The following is a 23108-nucleotide window of genomic DNA, read 5'->3' as shown; positions in this document are numbered from 1 at the left end:
TCACAATCAAATGCTTAATCAAAGTATTTTGTAAGTAAATGGTTTAAACTACAAAAACAGGCAACATAATCTAAGCAGTTAAAAATCTTACAAACCATTATTTTAGGATGTATACCGTACTATAATTCCAATGAATAGGATCTATACAGAATTAGAATTAACACTTAATTCTAATTGGAATATCCAATATCAGTATACTGTAATCGAATGCATCTATCTACAAAGCAGGCTTACTACAGAATGAGGCATAAGCAACAAAGAAACAACTGATATTGACTCCCCAACACAGATGATGATGATGATGACACTACTACAAACAATACAATTGATTGTCATTTACTTTCAGTCTACCGACTAAAATCAAACCATTGTGTAATTACAATAACTATTGTTTCTATCATGGAGCTCCATGTTTCTATGCAGCTATTGGTTTAAATCAATAGGTTATTAGCCTTAATCTTTCCCTTTCAATGATTACTTATTGTTCTAAATCAGGTTCAATAACTCGGCATTAAAATAATGCTCTGAGGTATGTTGATTGGTTTTTTTACAGATGATAGGATCGAGGTATATTGACATTTCTTTTTACTTCTATTGTGTTTTTTAAATGAGAGCTTTTGAGAAAACCGTTATATTTTGAAAATTGTAATTGTTTATGTTTAATTGTTAGAAGTAATTATACTGCTATTGACAATACTGCACTGTACTATGGGTTCAACACCAAGTGTAAACAAGTTGTTGTTATTTCTATTAGTTTGCATTGACCTTTTACAACAAACTTTTTAATTTAATACTGACATACCACTGAAACTTCACCTTTATTGTTTATATTTATTTATACCTGAATATATACAGATTTCCCCTTCTTTATCGTTTTAATTTAATTTAATTAAATTTCAGTATATCACCAGGCGGTTTAGAATTAATGTTCTGTGCCTTATGTGTTTATATATAAAGCATTGTAATTTTTCCAAGTAATTTGCCTTTGGATTTATACCTGAATAAACAAATTTATTTATTTTTTTTTTTTTCGCAGAATAAAAGAATAAATGTTTAGTACCAAATACTCAATTTAATATATTCAAGTTGTCTGGTAGGGATTGAATCTACAACCTACAGATCGTAGTCTTATTGCTCAGAATGTTAGCACTGATCCGATCGATTACTGTACAGTACATCTCCATTTTTTTTTTTTTTAACTTTTTACTTTTTACTATGAATTCCTTAAAAATAAAAACCATACTTTACCTGTAACCTATCTCCTGGGAAATCTCCACCACAAAACTCGCACTTAGAGCGTTGCTTGGGACAATCATAACGGAAGTGTTCGTTCATTAACATTCTGGCAACCATAGCACCACAATTGTGAGTACACGGGATTAAGTTGTATTCACATGTTTCAAGATGAGTCTAGAAAAATTAATTAATTAAAAGTTAAGCTTGAAAGAAGGCTCAGCTCTACAATAATGCACTATATTAATTTATATATCAAAAATCATCAAACATGAATGTAAAGCTCTCTCTACACTATCAAACATTATGTGAAAAAAATGTGATGTGCCCATATATGGACATGATGATGTCATATCACCGCTATATTTGGGCTTATCACTACCATATTTAGGCACATCACACTTTTTTTGTAAAAATAGTTTGATAGTGTACTGTAGACAGAGCTTGTTTTTTAAATAAAAATTTTCTAGTTTACAGAGCTTAATTGTGCTGGGAAGTCTTCCACCCAGCCAAAATCTTCCATTGCAAGCCTACTTATAACCATGGAAGAAACTCTAAACTAATTCCTCCATGTTATAACACAGTATCTACCTCAAAACACTGGGTACCTCCTGAAAGAACTGGGGTTTTTTCACCCACCACGTAACCCTTAACATTTTGACATCAAGCCCTACTACTTCTACTTCTCTGGCTACATTGATCAAAAACTGTAGCCATCATGCATTGCTATGGGCTTGCTAATATCAGAATATAAACTAGAGATAATGATGTATTAACTTAGCCTATGAAATTTGTATAATCTTGTCTTTTAAATGCCTTATCAATTCCTTGCGATAATAAATTACATTTTCCCATTAGCTAGTAATACATCAGATGTACAGTAGACACTTTTAACTGAGTACCAACACATTAATAAACACGCAATGCTCATGATGCATTAGCAAATCAACTACATTCCCGAACGACCTGCCAAATCAAATCATTTTACATGCGTTTTGTCGCAAGTTACGCATTTTGTATCTCGCAAATCTCACATCGTTTTACAGTTAATCAATTTTGATAGATGGTATATTATGCTGGTTTAGTTGGACATAATTAGTAACAGGAACGTGTCTGTATATTACATATAGTGTACAGTATGTAGTAATGAAGAAATAATCACAGCAAACAATAAGTAACATAATACATTCTGTACAGATCCATATATTTGTTAATTAAATGCTTTATTGTATTCATTTTTGTAAAATTTGAGGAGCCGCAACTTTGTTTATTTTCAATATAGGAAACCTTTCAGTTCTCTTCCAAAAGATGCACTGGTTTTTATAAAGTTTACACAAGGCAGATCTGTATAATGGACCTCCAGTTTTAAGTCCTTATCCAAAAATACCAGAACTATGGTCATGTAGAGTCTTGAACCTGTTCCCATTTTATGGCTGTATTTTTTTTGTTGTTGACCATATTTAATGAGGGTGATCCATCTAGCAATTGCTGATCATTAGGGACCCTCAGATGTTCACAAGACAAACATATACACAAGATGCTCTACATAAACAAAGTTATGTTTGGAAGGGGAATTGTAAAAATGTTGTGTCCTTAGAAAAAATCCTGACGGGACTTGAACCCTTGGAGTGGTAGCCAAGCATCATAACCACCAAGCCACAACTCCACTGTGTGCCCCTACCGTATCACTCAGCCACTTAACTCTCTATAGATGATACAATACTAAACACTGTCTTTTAGTTGACTAGTCTACTATATAAACTACCTGTAATGATCTGAGTTTATCATGCCACTTGCAACCCTCCTTGTAAAATGAGCACTTTACTGTCAGTGAGAGTATATCATCTGCCATGACCTTGTTTGGTAATATCTGCAAAACAAAAAATATCACATCATTAGCGTAAAATGCTTTTAAGATGTTGTAAATGCTTGGAAATTAAAAGTAGCAGACTGTGTGGTTTGTAGACTAATTTCCTAAGCTCAATTTAAAAGGGCAATACTTCTTGGTTTTCAAACAAAAATTCAAACTCGATCAATAAAATATATTTGAATAATTATGCCTGCTGTACAATAATATGTAAATATTTATTTAAACTGAAACATAAATAATATGTATAAATTTTGATTAATGGACGAACTGTAATGAAACATCAATTCAAATATTTAATTTATAATTAATCTCATTTGATGCTTAGAGAGTGGCAGTGGTGAGTTACCACCCTGGCACTACGTTAGGATTGAACCCGGCCCTTGGAGATTGGTAGGCAAGCACAATAAACCACCAAGCTACAGCTCTACTAATAGTTTTTTGGGATCATATCAAATTATTTAACAACATTTATCCTCTTACTATAAAATAATACAGTAGTAAATGAAGAAAAAGTTGTTTTATTTGCCTTTTTTGTTTTTGCTTTTTTTTAATGCATTTTATTACTGTATTTAAATAAAATTTCAAATGTTAATAATTTTATGTCGAAGAATTGTTTATGATTTTGATGATGTATGTCATACATTTATACTGGCAATGCTTTAAAGTCAATGTTCTGTAACTTAAAACTATTTTGTGACATTCACATCCACCCATCAAATATAGTATTTCTAATGTATTAGATATTACTAATACTTTATGTTGTAACTTTATATTTCACTATAGATAGATGACATTAAAGCAATACATCTTTACAACAAAAATATTTATCAAAATCCTTTCAATTTAAAATTTATAGAAATAAAAGTTTTACTGATTATTTTACAAATATTGTAAGATAAATGCACCATAATTATTTGCATGATTGTGATGGCTCCTGCTGTAGTATGGATGTACTGTAGTAGTATATAGTACTTTCTATTGAAGATATGATCTTTTCAAGTTTATTTTCAATAATATTATCAATATAATATATTAATATCATATTTCAATTCTAGTTTTCTGATGGCAGAGCAATTTTAAGTTAATCCCTAAATTATGATAATACCTGAATAAGATACAAAACACATACAATTATTTAATGACAATTAATAAATTCCATTGAAATGACTGTATACTGTTTTAGTAAAGCTGGTAAAGTAATACTCTTGACCATCACCTATTTCAACCTCTAACTGGACAAGACAGGAGTGTGATGGAGGGGGAAGTGGTGGAGGGGGAGTCAGAGTCACACACAATTCAATTCAAAATAAAATACATCATCTGGGGAGAAAAGAAAGAAGGCAGGATCCCAGAAAGATACAGGATCTTCCTGGGACACAAAACGAAGGGACAAAGACAAACGGGACACAGGACAGGACAATGGGCATGTGCAATCCCCAACTACAGTAACAACTATCCCAAAATTAAGTAATTTAGATTGTTTAATTAGCATGGTACCACCAAGGATTTAAAAAGGTATTTGTTTCAACAAAACTGGGTGAAAATGACTTCAATAATTAGGCCTACAGTACACTTTGGTGCAATGCATTATTTTGTTAAATTAACACATGCGTAAATGTTGTACCATGGAGCATAATCTAATTGCATAATAATATCTCCATCATTAAACCAACCCTATGTGGTTTTCAGCCAGCAGGAGGGAAATAGGAAGAAAGAGTCGGTCTGCAGTGTCATTTGTAATCTGATGAATCCTGATTGACCCTTGAATGGATGAACTTTGTAATGTCCATTTACGTCTGATTTATGATATTTGTTGCTGATAAAAATGATGTTTCAATTTCATTACCTTCCAGACAAAGAGAAACACAGGAAAGCAATTTGTTACAAAAAAATATGGGCAGGTGAAGTTGTGGAATAAAGGTTAAGAAAAGTACTATGTCTTCATTTTAATTTAAAATTTCCGGAAAAAATATATAATCAATGTGTAACTGGAAATAAACTGGATTGTATTTTAATAGTTAGGATTAAGTTTTAGTATGATGGTTAAAATTCACAAATCAATAGTGCCGTTGATTGTTTATGTGTCCTGCTTATGGAGAAAAAAAAATGTATCCGGATGCATTAGTAGGAGCTAGTATATTTTAAATTCTTGTCATTGCGTTTCTTACCTCAAAGAGAAGGGGATTGGTCAATTTACCCAGACAATAACATAAGGTGATGAGTAGTATTCATATAATTCCAAACTAGAGGTAAATATTTATATAATAATTAATATAAAAATCAAGAAAAGTTGAGTGGAGTTGTGTCATGTGTCATGTGTCATATGGATATTTTCTAATGACAAATTACAACTCCACTACCAAAGACAATCTAATGAGACTTTGTTTATGTAGAGCATCTTGTGTATATGTTTTGTCTTGAGAACGGGATTGGCAATTTAATGGATATCCTTGGCAATTTGCCTAAATATATAAAAAAAAACAAACAAAGAAATAGAGATGGGAAAGACACCTTGCCAGAACGATAAAGACAAAAGATGAGATTGCGACATTCGCTAACATAGCCTGGATAATAGCTTCATAGGGCAGAAGATGGGTTGTTATCCATGGCAAATTTGCCTAAATATATATTAAGAACAATAAAGACTAAAGAGATTGCAGCAATCACTGGTATAGCTTCATAGGGCAGAAGATGGGTTCAGTTTGGAAAGGCTATCACCATGCAGAAATTATGTCAATGATAAAAGAACAAGATGTGTCATTTTGGCATCATTGGAAGTATACAATCTGTTTTAAATACATCAACAATGCACTAAAGCCTGTTTTTAAGTTACTTTTGTCAGATCTGGGTTACTAATTAACTTGTACTTAGCTAAAAGCATGTGCCCGGATTTAGAATAAATCACTTGGTGTTTTTTTCATAAATAATAAATTAATTTCTAATCACCATACATTCATTCTTTTCTATTATAATAATTATCGGTAATTATCTAACTTGTAAGACCAGGTGCCCAAAGAGGATGTAGGAATGAAACAAAGAGATGTGGATGCCAAAATAAATTGGTTTTTTTTGCTGTAAGATTATATACAATTACCAATTAAAAAGGCTTTTTTAAACAAAGAAATTCTGTCTGACAGTATTAAAATAAAATTACTTTTGGTGTGATTTATTGGAAATACTCATTTACAGAGGGGCCTCTTGAGTTTTAAATAAAATGTTATTTTATGTTGGCCATGTTTGATGAAGTACTACAATAATTGAAAAACACGCATCATTGCAATACAAAGAAATATATAGTGTATTATTGAAAATGTATTTATGAATTTATAATGAGCAGAGAGACTACTGACCTACTGCATAGCAATACAGTGTCTCTTGTAACGAGGTAATACAAGCTGAAACAAAGAAATTCAAATTTTTATGTTCTCTTCCTCAATTTATGAGAGAACGTTAACATCCTATGTGAATCCCAAGTGTACATGTTATTGCTGATGATAAACTGGACACAAGATTAAAGGAGATCAGTATCAGCCATACCATATTGGAGATAATATTAAACAATAAATAAAAATTGGTAGTTTCAAATTTTGGAGCTACAGTATATGCCTTTTTTACTTTTTATTTCTTTTAAAAATGCAGTAGAACCTCCTATTAAGGGTACACCTTCAGTATCCAACAAGTGTCCCCTTTAAAGGGTGTCCCCTGAATAGGGGTTGAGTCACTAGTGTTAAAATATATTTTTCCCATCACTCATTTGACGGGAATGTGCCTCTTATATAGGGGTGACCCCTAAAATAGAGTGTCTTTATTTAAAGAAGGTTATCTATTTAATTTAAACTAAAATTTGTTTTTATTTACTGTACCTCCTTTGTGCAATTGAGTTGTAGAAACTATATTCAATCAGTATATTTTATGTTCAAAATTTTTTTTCAATTTGAGGGAAGAAACCAAGCCTATAATGCATAACTTTCAGCAGATTTTCAAAAGTTCAATTGCAACGAGGTAAACATCAGAAGGCACTGGATTGTAGGTTAAATGAGGAAATATTTATTTTTGTTCTTGAATGTTAAATAATAAGGTGATACTTAGCAGCCATAAAATATTACTATAGTACCTGGTCATGTTCAGACAGGCTGTTAGAAATGAGAAAGAAATTTTATGGAGTGTGACCATTGTATATACATCAGTGACAATAAATGGCACATAAAACACTCAGGTGTAAACAAGTGTATTGTAACATTTAAAATTTAAAGGTAGAGTTTGAGCATACATTTAACAAACTGTTAGTGTTTTGGTATGATTACAGTATTGAGGTGTATACAGGTAGATGCAATACAGTCAGTGGCATAACTAAGTGCTTACTGGCTAAGCCCAGGGTGTCAGAGCATGAGCAGTGCAATGCAACTACCCAGCGTTGCAGGGCCCCTATGAATGCTAAACCAACAGCCTTTGCCCACTGACTTACGCCACTGAATAGAGTTATAGGGTATTTCAATTGAAAAACGTAAAATTACTTTCCATTAAGGTCAAAAAGTTAATATATGATAAAATAAAATGCAGTGACTAATTAAATAAATATCATAAATTCAATTAAATATATCATAAATATGTATAACATATTCCAACTGACCTGAAATTACAAGAAGCTTTTAAAATAAAACTTGACTGCGTTCTTAAGTCCTATTTTTTTGCAGATTTAAAGTTACTGATCTCCACACTAAAAACCAAATAAATCTATTGAATCTCTGATCTTATGTACATTAGTGTCCAGAACAAGTTCATGAGCCTTGTTATATGTTAGACTATTCTAATGAGATGAAATGATTGGTTTAATTGTCTAATGGACTATCAGTGCTGTGATTGGTTGAATACAGTTTTTCTGATTCCTTCACCTATAACATACTGTAGGATACTGTACACTATAGTCTACAGTAGTTCAAGATATCACGTTCGTTTTGAACACCTGAACTGTTTCCTTCCCAAATCCTACAATAAATCATAATTGTTGGCTCTTAAAATTACTATTTCAATTTCTATAAATATTGTTTGATTAATAACCACATGTAATTTGATAAGTATTTATAAATTACTGTGCATGTAAGGCCTAAATTTCACTGTGCTTAGTCACCATTTTTTTGGTCTTTTTTTGTCTTCTTTAATGATTCTATCCCATACAATATTTAACTCCTCCTTTGGGACACCCCTATTAAAGGGATCCCTATTTAAGAGGAATACAAACAATACATTATAATAATATTATTCAGGGGATATATCCCATAAGGGGAGAATTTGGTTGGTCCTTAATGGGCTTTTATTGTAGATGAAATAATACATAATTCTTCTCTGCCGTAAAGAGCTACTGGGCTATAATCTTTTTAAAATCTACTATCAACCCTTTGGTAACTTAAAGTAGTTTGTAAAGGTCTAACTAGCAAAATGAGCAAAAGAACTCCCAAGCAAGCAAATGATGGCAGTTTAATTTAATCAATTCTATTTACAAAAAGTTGAACTATTAAAATATAATTGACCCCATAACTATAATTTACAACCAGCAAACATTAATTAGCTATATTTGTTGTAGGATATATTAATTATTATGAAAAATCTAATAGAAAATGTTAGTTTGTTATACTGCAGTGTATATAGGGTGAATATTGAGCCATCCACACCATTAAGTATTATTAGCTCTTTGCAATATGTTTTGTTCTACATTAAAGTACATATCACCAAGTGTGGTGGTAACCAACATCCCAAGGCATGTCCAATCAATTAGTAACTTCAACTGTAAACACAGGAGCCTAATTAAATATATCCTGTTGCTAACTGGTAGAAAGCCTCCAGGGGTTCAAGTTCATAGGTGCTATTATGACACACTTTCCTAGGGATGATTTACAGTTATTTATTATTTTGTGGATGGATATCCTAGGGAGAAAATGAATATCCATTACTTAAAAGAAAGTGATTTAAACTCCTATCCTAGTTAATTTTAATATTATTAAATACATTTATTAATTATATAATATATTTATTATTCTCATAATGTTATTGTAGTCTTCTTGTGCTTTTATAGTATACAATCTATTCTAAACTATCTTAATTTATTAAAAGTAATTTAACCACAAATTGGGTTCCTTTTTTTGTTGATTTATAATCTATACCAGTATTTTTACAAACTTTGTTTTATATAAAAGCAAATTTATTTATAAAAGCTTTATTTAAATATTATGCTTTTCATATTGCTTACAATTACCATGTATAAAATATTACCTTCACCCAATAAATACAATATCAGATACATATATTAATTTAGTGTGTTTCTACCACCTACAGAACCTAAATGTTATTTTGCAATGTTGTATTGAATTGTTATACTGTAGTTGTCACATAAGGAATAATAATGTACAAAACATACAAGTATTGCTGTGACAACCTATTATAATATTCATTTTCTATTTATTCATTTATAAACCTTGTGATATCATCTGGTTTCTCCGATTTTAATATTAAACAATATAATATCAAGATTTCTTCCTACAAATTGTTGCAAGTGATCTTAAAAGAATGTCAATTCGAGGTTAGGTAAAGTTTGATGTTTTAAATGTCACCCTCTGGGCTTTTATCTTTTGCATAGTGAGCATGTCATGTTTCATTTTACAACAATTTATTTTTTCTTATTATGAAGATGGAACATGGGAATCAGAAAACAACAACAAACTATTTATAAAAGGTATGCGACTAGTGAATGTAAAGTGACTAACATCTAAGAAAAAAAATAGGGCAATGCCCAAAAGGACATTGTTATTGGTGTCACTGTCACAATACAGTATGTGTAATTCGCAATATACCTAGTTTAACAATAGGCAGAGTTCACACTAGGCCCAGTTCTTCTTATATTCTACATACAATACTATATCTCCAAATCTATTTAAATTGTACAGTACAGTACTGTACTGTAGGTCTATTCACAATTTTGTATTATTTCGTACCATATGGTTTAAATCATGGAGGTATGAAATTAGAGTTTTTTTAAATTGTATACTTTCATGGTTTTAATTGTAAACATAAAAAGATAGTATCCATGCTGTACATCAATTATAAGAATCTTGTGTCCATTCAATAGGAAAGCACAAACTTTAGTAGACCTATGGTATGGGTACATCCGTGGGGCATCCTCCGGCATATTTAGAGAGGATCGGAGCAGGTAGTAATTTGTTTCATCCCTCCTTCGGAGAAACATCTCTATCACATCAACGAGGACCACAATGCAGTGATTGCTCTCACATGTACCCAACATAAATACACATTTAACTCTGTACATGACTTTCACCACCAACAAAATGTAAATAATAGTTCAAGAGAGAGTCAATGATCCAAATGTTCAGTCAATCATGTTTGTGATTCACCTTTGCGGCTATTTATTAGCAATGTGTACAATTAGTATGCACAAGGTAGGAATACTGTATTTGCTAAGGTGACTATGTTTGTTTGGATTCCTCTAGACTTACCGCTAGATCTCATTATTTCAACATGATTGACTTATGAAGAAGTCAGCACACAGGATGTGTAACATCCCTGAAGAAAATACAGTAACACTCCTCCTAATTATAAACATTCCATTTACACTGTTTGATTGTGACAGAAACCATCTACCTTCATTATCGAAGGAAAATCTTGTCAATTTCCGTTTCAAAATTGATTATTTTATTAAAGTCATTAACCAATTAACATTAAAAAGGTTGAATAAATTATAATGCAAAATAGAATATTCCATATTTGAAAAAATATGTACATTATGAATACAAATGTACTGTAATGTAGAATATTGTTAGTTGAAATCAGCAATATGACTTAATTAATTCATTTCATTTTTCTTTCTGTTAATTTAAATTATACTGCATTCGATAATCATAATATTAACTCTGGTTTTACCATAATTTGAAAGGTAGCATCAAACAGTGGCAGAGATTAGATAAATTCTATACAGTGTACATCACTAATGCATCATCGCAATTAACTGTAATCTTCCTATCCTTGACTTGTTTACAACATCTACAAATTCACAGTCAAGTTAATTTATTCGTAAAATATGCTAATTGTATCTTTGTGAAATAGGAATATCCCATGTTAAAAAACATTCTTTTGTTTAAATACTACTTTTTGATTTCAGTATCAAAATGGTATGGTTTGGTACACAGTGTACTATAAAGCATTCTAAATTATCCTACAGTAGTAGTAGTACAGTAGTAGTAGTACAGTAGTAGTAGTACAGTAGTAGTAGTACAGTAGTAGTAGTAGTGCTGTGGTATATTTTGGTAGGATAGGATAGAGAGATGCCTTTTTCACTTCTGTTTCGGTGTTTCTCTCATACATGAGCTTCAAAGTGCTGGAGAACAGAGCTGTGTAAATGGTTCCTTTGCTTTTTTTCATTTTTTGGTTATTTTAGGATATTTTATCACTTTTGTTTGTAAAGCACTTAGAAACATTGATTGTTTGACGATTGTGGGTCACATGATAAATATTATTAAGCTAGGAGAGTGGTAATAAAATACACTCATTGGAACTTCTTTACAGTCTGCTAATATAATGTTATCTTTTTCTTTGGCAACTTGCATGAGACAAGAAACTTTACCCAATAATGATTAAAGTCGTTTAACAGAAATCCCTCTATTGTACAAATGAGACTTATTGTCAATTTTATTTCTTAACACAAGCCCTGTAGCATTAAAACTTTAAATCTGCGTTATCGTCAGGAAATGATCATTATGGCTGCAAACAAGAACATCAATAAGAACTTTAAATTCTATCGACAAGGATTCATTATTCATATAGTATGAAAACTAAAACATTATGTTAATGGCTCGGTTACATTAGGCAGAGTGATAGTATAATTATCATGAAATTCCTCATTTATTATTCAGCTTTCACTCTAACTTTAACATTAATTTACAAGTTCGAGAATGTGTCTAATTTCAATCACCATGCTATGGCGACCACGATTCCAAGAGCTAATTTTGAAAGCTTACAATACGTCTATCCCTTGAGGTTTAATCGCTAATTTTCCGCTCCTTACCGTATTGGCATATCAAGTGAATCTTACGGCTCGGTCACAATCGCATTAATTAATAGCAACTCTGTATGGTAGAATACATTTACCGGTCATGGGATTATACTACTGTACTAAGTGCATAAAATAAAATTATACTTTGTTCTCTCGAAGCAGGTTTTACCAGCAAGATTTGTCGGAATAAATTGGCTGCAATCGGTATTAAAAAATGGTGTAATATTATTATATTTATATTATACATCAAATATAAACACTTATCAGGAGTGGTAGGTTTTTAGGCCTAGCTATTTGATTAAATAGACCAGGAGCAATCAAAGCTTATATTTTGTTAATTAAATAAACAAATGTACAATATTATTTTACTTTTTTGGATACTATTACTATAGTAAGTAGAATTACTGTAGTTACATCTTATAGTATACCAATAATTTGGTACTTTGCTTAATTTTCCCGACTTGATTTCTATTGATAAAACACTGACTGTAGAGTAAAATTGGATGTCTATTTGGAATCCACAAAGTGAAAAACATTTCCCCCTGATTACAGATGTAGGGGGACAATTTATCAGAGAGAAGGCATGCAATGAAATACTGTTTTAATGTATTTAATTTGTGTTTATGTAAAGAGGACAAGCATTTAAAAACTTTGATACAAACAATAAACATTCACAATCAATAATGTTTGAACATGACATGAATTCAAACAAGCTGTTGCGTACGTGTGTATATGAACATTTTTTTTTCTCAGAACCTGTGTTTGTAAAGAAAGTGCACACTTTAACTACATACATTTGATAAATATTCCTGTCAAAAAATGTTGAATTTATGAATATAGCGTAAAGTGGCAAACCTTAAATTGCCTTATATTCAGCATAGCAGCAGAACCATATAACGTTAAGAGTAAAATGTCTGGCTAAGGGTATATAAGTATAGTTAATGAATAATCATGGCCACTCCTCCTTTCCCCCATCCCATGTCACTAATAACATAATTTGTAAAAAAAATATTATAACTTACCTTATCATAATCCAACAGTTCTTGATCTTGGGGACAAGAATGTATCGCCAAACTACTGAAAAAGACGATAATATTGAATAAATATTAAGCAATGACAGAGTAACAATAATCACAACTGATAGCTGTAATACCAAAGCAATTCTGAGATGCATACACGTACAGTAGCTTGCAGCAATGTTTTGTTTTTATTATCATTATTTACCATGCTGTAGCCACAAACCAGTGATGCATGACTCATCTTTGACTTGCAGGCATATCATTGGTTCACTTCATATGGACACAAATTTAAATAAATTTACATAATTCAGAATCAGAGATCATAATCTGATTAACAGATTTCCTTAACTTACTATTTTTATTATTTTAGATAAATTCAAATTTACATCATGGGTTAAAAATTAACATTTTGATTATAAACAACACATTTTGAATATAAAGAACACACTTTGAATATCAGTTATCATCATTGAAATTTCACTTTTAAACCTCTTGAACTTGATAAACAATTAACAACCAACTTTTTCAAATACATATCTCAGAACCATATGATATGATAAGAAGATATGAAATGATAAGAAGATAGTAGGCCTACTAGCAATAGAAAAGTGTCAACAATGCATACCGCAACTAGCTTGATAATCAAAATGAGTAATTTAATAGCTATTCACAAACACTCAAAGACACAACTGTATCACACACATCGATATCTTGCATGTATTTTATATTTTCAAAATGGGTTAATATTCTCCAGTACAGTCAGGGGAAAAATGGCAAACGATTTCCTACTTTCTAGGATTTTTATCAGATAATCTATATTGTTTTGACAATACTTGTAACATGACTACATTGCTGATTTTTGCCATTTTTCCTCTAACTGAGTAACCTTTCGTGAAAATCTTGCTTTTCATTTAGCAAAGGTTTCACATGCAAAACTTATTATTTTGATACAGATGATTATACCAAGGCAAATCTAACAACAGGACACTGAGCTTGCCTTGCTAAGATAGGAACTTGTAACTAACAGTCACTTTGATCTTATGTCTGGCTGCGACAAATACCAACAATACTGTACTATACTATCAACATATTTTCCACAGTGTGGTGTCTGTTAAGGGGTGTGGAACATCTTGTTGCAGCCACAGATCAATCCTTTGATCTCCGGAGCTCAGAATCCTGTTGTTAGATTGCCTTGATTATACTATAGTTTTTTTTCTGGAATTTTCTGTAGCTTAACCTATCCTGTGAATTCAAATAAAACAAGGTTTTTCTACTAATTTGATAGGTGTACTAGACACAAACAAAATCTTGAGGAAGTGAGAGTTTAAAACAAGCATATCAGTTTATGTCGGCAATTAAAAAACAAACAGAAGTGAAAGTGCACTCAGAAAATATATCATATAGATAATAATGAAAGAAAAGTACAGTGACGTTAATGTATTATGAAAGACATAAGTTATGATAACTCGTATTGAACACTTTTGACTAAAAATACATGATTTTACATTCTATCTAATACAAAATGTCGCTAAAATATTTCCTGTTATAAAATTTCTTTGAGAACCAAATACAGTTGAATCTCTCAATATCAGACTCTCATAAACGGAAATTCTCCCAAAACCAGACTTTTCTTGATCCAAAACGTTGGAAAACCAGGCCAGCCCGAGGGTGTCCGTATTGGGATTGTTGACTCTATTCTCAATCCTGTTGACAAAACAACTGATTTTCTGTTTTCTATGTGTGGAAAGATGAATGACACATCTACAAATTGAACATAAACAAAACAGGCTAAAAAATATCGAAAAAAAAACTGAAAATCAAATGTTCAATCTTCATTAAACATATGTACGCCAAAGGCAATACTAACAATTAACATTATTTTACATGTGGTGATTATACACAGAAGCTAAATTAATCTATACTGTTCTTTTGGACATGTGCGAGAGTGAGATGGCGCAATGGTGTCAAAACTCCATATGAGTTCAATTCAGACCTGACTGCCATACAATGTTATATTTCTTTGGGTAAGATAAGATGCTTTATTTCCGCATTGATATCATCTTTTGGATGGAACCTTAATTTGTTGGAACTGAATAAATAAATGCACAGCCAAACATACCAACTCCTAAATAAACTGAATTTGCACCTCTAATAATCTCTTTTCGTTATTTGCTATATATCTTTTGTAATAAGAGGGCCTACAGTATTTCAGTGTTCCTCAATGTTCAGTGTCACACTTAGGCAAAATGTTATTATCTGAATTAATTAATTTTTCAATACTATCAATTCAATTTTAATATTATTATATTAAATTAATAAATGATTAAAATGATTAGTTCAATAGTGCAATGACCTCCTCTAAATGTGTAATGTTTGTTCACACCGTGTATTTTATTTACTCAGCGAAGAACTTAACTTTAAAGTATTACTCATAGCTCCATTGTATAACAATCGAGTATCTATCAAATCGTGCAATGTATGTTTAAGTGTGTCTAACTAAAACACAGCGCATATAATGTATGGTAATAAGGTTTTCAGCTAGCCAATCACAGATCTTTACATAAAGAAACAACATTAATAAAAACAACAGATGGATGAATGTAATTATGTTAATTTGTAAATTTCATATCAAGCAAGCCAAAAAAAATGTATTTCTGTCAATATTTTCAAAATGCCAAGCCATATTGCAACACTCTAATACTATTATTCTTCTACACTTTACAAATAGTGTACATTTGTATGTATTTAAATAGACTTGTATTTAAAGACAATTTTTGCTATCCTAAACATTTTTCATTATATAAAAAAAATATAACAATCCTACAAAATCTTCAATGAATTGTGTTTTATCATTCAACTTCCTCCTAAAATATATAAAATAAAATATGCCACAAAGAAGAACAAAATCTATGCTTCAATAAATTCATTTTTATCAACTTAAAATGATTTTTTTAAATTCCTTCTAATGCAATAAAAATTATAAATCAATTATACTGAACTAAAATTATATACTTAAAACCTTACTAATTAAACTGCATCTTGTTTTTAACTTAAGTTCGATACATCAATAAATTGGTTATTATTTATGAAAACAAATTTTCTTTGAAAAGAAAACACATGTAAAAGAATTTTTAAATTGAATAAACTAGTTTCATGTGAAGTTACTAATTTTTCTTCTGATTGAGTAGTTTTAATATTGTAATTCTAATGGCCTTCTGTATTTCTCAAATCATTGGTATGATGGTGATTATGATCTGAGTCACTAAGTGATACTAGCTTAATAGACCAGAAAATTGACAAAAATATTAATAGGATTGATTCAAAAGAATGCCCACGAAGAATCTTTCAGAAAAAAAGGTACATTTTACAAAAATTTAGAATCATTGTTTATTTTAAAAGCTACACACAATGCTTGATGTACTATGCAATAAAAATCGTCACTGTAAAATTTCCCACATACTGTACAATATATTGGAATTGGGAAATTTTACGTCATTTTGAATACCGGTATTACACTAAATACAAAGTTGTTAAACTTAAAGATATCATTGTTTAATAGTTACTGTATCCACTAAAATTATTTACCTAAAAAACTGTAATTCGAAAAAAGTAAATGTTCTGTTTAACCATTTATTTTGTCCTTTTATAAGTGAAATCATTATTTTTGAGTGATTAAACTGCAAAATTGAAGTCTCATGATTTTATAAATCTTCATTTCTGATGTTTATGGGGATAATATAACAGTACTATATATTTTTTGATATTTTGTTTTGAATACAATGTACGCACAAAAGTAATGTGCAAGTGTGCCACTGTTTATGAAAGTGAAGTTTCCAATAATTACTTACCGTAACAACATTAACAATTTGAAATTAAATTATATTTTGATAATAAATATTTCATGGAGAATTGTTTATGTTCAATTAACCAAGAAAAGTTAATTAATTATGCAGAATTATAAATATTTACCAAGAGCATGAAATATCATAAATTAAATTAGCTTGTTCCAATAACAATACAATTCATATCTATAACATATGGCATCTGAAATTAGGCCATGGAGCCAACATACATAAGTAAATATATTTCTTTGAAAGAGTCATTTAATAGCGGCTAGATCAATTACGCAGCTTGTAATAAATACGCTCTATCAAATACGATTGGCCAATGGATCATGTTCAGTCGTTATCGATCATTTTTTTGTTTATTATTGGCATCTAAGCGTCTAAGCAGAATATCTCTCATGATACGCGTAATCAGATATCAAATATGAAAATTGAGATGATAATTGCAGATTTAAAATCATCATTGAATGTAGAAATGGTTATCATAATTTCAAAAAGTCTAGAAGCAGAAGCATAAGGTTTATCACAACAGATACTGTAGCTTGCGATCGTGAGAAAGCATCGTTGCACAATGCATGATGGGAAGAAATCAACAAATCAATAATGTTTCCCCATTTCCTTCCCATCATGCATCTCTCTTTTCATTTACCTGCAATAAACCTTATTGCATATTTTTGTTATCATTGTACATTTTTATGTATCATAAAAAGATACCCAAGTAATAATACAGATTTGAGAAAGATGATCATACTTAATACTTAATTAAAACATACTTTCTTTTCATCCGAATCTTCCCCCTCCCCCTCACCCCACCATCCAAAGGAAAAAATAACAAAAATAAAAACTTTATACAAGAAAACTCAACTCCATTAAGAAGAAAAAAAAACTAACAGTAGGTCTACTAATTTAAATAGAGAAAAATAGATAATTAAAAGCCAGAAATTAGGCTATATCAAAAAGATTTGATTACCTGCTAAACGTTCAAACTTTTTGGTGGGTAAATGAATGGGGGAGAGCTCTCAATTACAGTCTCCCGAAACTTAGCTGGATGACGGAGAAGTTCGAATTAGTATTGTAACAGACTTACTATATATTTTCTTACAACTTATGAAACTCAATTAAATGTACATACATCTTATCTTGATCTCAACAGTACCAATGCAGTTATACCGATAACGGAATCCAGTTCAAACTATAACCATGCAAGGTATACTGACTGATTACTAATACCCTAGTACATTTACCTTTGACTTGATCAAATCCCCTCTAAAACCTCAAAGTTCCACTATTGCAATTCCCTTTATTCCTTCTGTAGTTACATACAAACAAAGCCTACTTGATAAAAAGTTACAATATATTTGAGACCAGGATCAAAGCATTGTTGAACAAAAGGTACGAACTTGTCTTTGTTGCATATGATGACTTTAACACAGAGTCATGTTTACACTCAACAAACAAGCTCTGTACAATAAACAGATGTAAACAGTTGAACTAGGTAGGTTGTTGCCACTGGGGGTTGAGATGTCAAGCTGTGTGTTGCCCACACAATAAACACATGCCAAATTCATTCACCATTTACAATCAGCTGTTTTTCTAGTTTCAGAAAATTAAAACACATACCGTTAGACAAAACTGTACTTTCAAAATAATTTGGATAATAATAATATCAGAATGGTAAACAAAAAAACTCATTCTGGAAAGTCCAACACAACTCACTAAAGACTAGTTTTTGTCCACAAGGCGAATCAAAAAGTGTAATTTGACTTACTTTAGTACATGCATATTTTTTCATCTAATTTTTGTGACGTGAAAAAATGCGCAAAAAAAACTCAGGAATGTTTGTTTCGCGCGAATATGTTCACGTCTAGTGGAAAACATGCTTTGAAAAGAATGTACAAAGAACGTTTTAGCCTGTGTAGCATAGCCAAATGCTACACAATATTACCTTATTGCACCTCATTGTGATGTAGAATGGTGATATAGAAAAAAACATTTCAATTATAAAACTAGTATGTTTTCTAACGTAATCCAAATTCAGATTGAGCATTAGTTATGGCTAATTTCTTTAAAAGAAAATTTTCCCCGGTTTTGCACACTTTGTTGGGGTAGGGGTGGTTGTGTTTGTTTTTAAATCTAATAATTTGGAAAATTTCAAAATTATATGATTTATTATAAAGTTCACAAACATTTCTTTATATTGAGTTATTTACATGACAATAACTTAAGATGGAGTCAAGTAGACAGTTACCAAAATAAACTATGGCATTGCCAGTTGACAATGTTATAAAGTCATTCACAACTAAGGTTTCGAAAACAGGAATTACAGTAGGTTAAAAAGGCATGTGACAACAAAGGACCAAAGGGAACAAATACACCCATGCGTAGCTTGATCACAATAAGCATTAGAACAAATTCACATCAATTAATCTTATTGGCTATTATTATAATAAAATATAAACCAACTTGGCTATCTTTTTACAGAGTAGTCATACAGGTAGTTAATCTATTAGAAGTTCTATCCAAATTAACATAACAGGCACAGAACAAATTATTAACCACTAGTTCATATACTGTAGGCCTACAATACTACTGAAAATTAATTAATATAAAGAAGTGATAAATAATAACAATAATACATATATATACGAATTTGTAAAGCGCCAATTCAAGCAACAATTAGTGATCAAAGGCGTTGTGGACTGTTACTTCTTTTCAACAACATTCTTCTCCCCTAAGAGTCACATCGTGTCATCGGCAGCCAACTACGGCGCCATTACGTCTGTCCACGACAGTGTGTATGTATGAACTAGTACACCGGGGTAACTCCCTACTCGTCTCGAAAGATGTACTAGGTTCTTTAAAGTGCACATGAGCCAGATGTACACTGGACCTACGGTTTATAGTCCTCATCCTAGAAGACTTGTTCTACCACCAGAACCATGGAGCGAGTGAGCCTCGAACCCTTGCCGATGTTATGGCTATGGATTAAGGTTCAACTGTCTTAACCGCTCGGCCACACTCACTCACTCATAAAGATGAGGAAGTCTATAAGAATGAGAAAGAGCCATTCCAACTGGGAACCTTCTGCTTGATAATGATATGTAAAAGTTCTATTCAAGATCTAAGATAACAGTACAGTACTTTGCAGTTTCACATTATTCATTTAAATCAATAATAAAATCATGAACATAAACGGGTACAGTGTGGACATTATTTACTGAAGGCTGTATGATAACTTTCTGCTAAAGACGTACTATACATTTGGCACCTACCTACTGTACTATATAAAAATTACTCAAATGGGGAAGCAAGCAATCCATTATTAAATTTAATGAATAACGAAAATCAGTATACAAAGTACATAATAGCCTGGTATTTCCAAGATGATTATTGGTATTTCCAAACTCATTTCATTAATTAAATACAGTACAGTAATACTATTAAATAATATACTATTACTAGTATTTAATATATTATAATGAAAGAACAGTTGTGACAAATAAATTTGAAAATGATATACTACAATCCAGCAACATACCTGTATTAATAAATCAGTTTATAAACAATAAGGCAACCTGCCGACTTAACAACAATACAGTGTACAACGAATCCGTTACAACAGGCTTCGCTCACTCATAACAAATGACTATTAGATACTGCTATAACGACTTGGTATATTCATGGTAAAGTCAGTGATCCATGCAGTCAAAGGTGTTTTACAATCAAATCAATAACGAAACATGTGTTACCTTCATTGCGTTTCTTCACAACAATTATTTCTTTTTTCATTAATTAAGTACAATTGTCTGTGTATACAGTAATTGTACTTAAAATGTTACATCAATACAAATTGTTAAAGTAAAAACTTTATAAATGTTTTATTTATAAAAAAAAACACACAAGTACTAAAATGTATCAAGTCAAGATGTAAACATTAATCAAGGAACTTCACAAAATACTATGCATTTGGCTAGATGCAATGGGTTTTGGCAGTCAATTCAAACCAAGGTCAGCAGCTGTCAATCAAATAACATTTATTTTGTGTATTCAGCTAAAAGTTGCATAGAAACAACTGGGTTAAATGGCGTTCTAACACCGAATCGATTGACTGTTTTTAACCGCTACCATTTAACCAGTTATTGAAAATTTCTCCTGTTTCTGCTGCCCAAAGAAATTGGGGTTAACTTATTCATGGTTAATTCACATATCGGGTTAAGAACCAGTTATTTTTTCGTAGCAGAAACAGGACCATAAAAAATAAAGTAATCTGTCAAAATAATTATTACCTGCTATATGAATGGATATACGGTCTTTCACTTGCTTCAAAATATTCATCCATAGTGATAGTGACAACACTTGTCCCAATAAACTAAATGAATTAAGAGTTTTATACCATACAAACAATTTTAACGATGGAGATCAGAGGTGTAGACTAACCCTCCTCCAGAAATAAACTAATTGTTTTGTGCCACTTGCAGCTGCTCTTGCAGTGACATTTCAATAATACTAAGCTCCTTTGTACTACAATTACAGGTAAGGTGATCTACTGATTACATTGATATCTCTATAGGTTAAATAATGCTCCAGGCTTTTACAAGTAGAATTATCAAGCAAGCATTTTTTAATCCCCCCCAATTTTTTGGTTCATTGCTTCAGAAACAAATCAATAACAATCATTGGAATTTGATGAGCCTGAGGGGTAGGGGCACGCGAGTTCAATTTGTCCACATCTGCTGAGAAAATATGCAGAGAAAGACCGGAAAATTGTAATCATGAAAAACAAAGCAAACGATTGGTTGGAATTGATAAAGCATCTGCCATTCACACAAAAATGTTGACATTTTCTGCACATATTCAAAATTAAAAATACAGCTGGAAAAATATTATTATGTTCGCGTCTTCATCAATGCTTTATAGTGGAAAAACCGTCTTGGTAGTGAAGGACACTATACCAAGACCCAATCCCTTACTCTGCAGCACCACTACCATGGGGTGTCACGAAACCTAAGACCACGAAAGCTAAGACCCCCTAAGACCTAAGATCACGAAAGCTAAGACCCAACACCTAAGATTACAAATACTAAGATATGCTACAGCTTAAAAAGAATACTTGTTTATCCATACATAATTTTAAACACAGTAGGTTTAATTTATTACCATAAATATAATTTAATACTACCGCAAAACATAGATAAACTCACATTATTTTCGCCCGTTGAGTAAATGTATATTTTTTCTTTACAACAAACAAACTTGACGGGTTGTTTGTTGGTATATATTTACTCCATTGTGTTGGTTCAGAGGATGTTTTTCTTACGCACCTGCCTTTCTTGTATTTTGACTCCAAATTTATTGACTAACTTTATCCTGAACACCACACTTTAAAATTAGGACTTATAAGTACTTTCAGAAGGAGAAACACATAATTTATTAATAACAAATAAATAAATCCTTTAAATTGATGATTTTACAGATGTGTTTCTTTGTATACTGTAATGTAACTCCTCGAGCTCCATGCTCAATGTTTTTGTTTCTATAGAGCGCCAAAAGAGCAACAATAATAGTACAAGTATAAAAACAGAAAGAAAACGAAACAAAAAAACTTATGATTTTTAAATTAAAATTTATTTGCCAGTATTTATTTCTTCGTACTTGCATGATTATACTATTATCATTACAATTTTAATTTTACATTGTTCCATCCACACTGTAGATGGACTCCACAGAGTTTCCAGCCCTCTATATAATGTTTGCTCTTTTGACGTTCCATAGAAACAAAAACATTGAACATGGGGTAGGCCTACTGTACTGGGTCCACCCTGTACTGTAGGCTAGTCAGTTTGTGTGCGAGAAAAACGTCTGTAAAATCATCAATTTAAAAATGTATTTGTTACTTTTTATGTGATTCTTTTTCATGAAAGTGCCAATTCTAAGGTGTGTTATTCAGAATAAATGTTTGGAGTTAAAATACAAGGCAGGTGCGAAAGATAAATATTTGTAATCTTAGTGTTGGGTCTTAGCTTTTGTGATCTTTTAGGTCTTAGGGGGTCTTAGCTTTCGTGGTCTTAGGTTTCGTGACACCC

At 31.3% G+C, this 23108-nt stretch overlaps 1 protein-coding gene across 3 annotated transcripts in view; it reads right to left on the bottom strand.

The window, feature by feature from the left end:
- Positions 1-21352, bottom strand: part of LOC140044762 (TNF receptor-associated factor 4-like) — a 28122-nt gene extending 6770 nt beyond the window's left edge. The window contains exons 1-4 of one of the 3 annotated variants that reach the window (XM_072089409.1): positions 21312-21352; positions 13184-13238; positions 2999-3103; positions 1249-1410 (exon numbers count right to left, since the gene is read on the bottom strand). In XM_072089409.1, the coding sequence (XP_071945510.1) occupies positions 1249-1410; positions 2999-3085 (249 nt within the window). In that variant the 5' untranslated portion in view covers positions 3086-3103; positions 13184-13238; positions 21312-21352. Of the gene's footprint in view, positions 1-1248; positions 1411-2998; positions 3104-7733; positions 7819-13183; positions 13239-18269; positions 18507-21311 lie in introns of those variants that run through there. The other 2 variants (XM_072089410.1, XM_072089411.1) reach the window with 2 other exon arrangements.
- Positions 21353-23108: the final 1756 nt, after the last annotated feature.

Source organism: Antedon mediterranea, chromosome 3, assembly GCF_964355755.1.
Source record: "Antedon mediterranea chromosome 3, ecAntMedi1.1, whole genome shotgun sequence".
NCBI classification, from domain to species: Eukaryota; Metazoa; Echinodermata; class Crinoidea; order Comatulida; family Antedonidae; genus Antedon; species Antedon mediterranea.
This window is presented reverse-complemented; position numbering and strand designations above follow the sequence as displayed.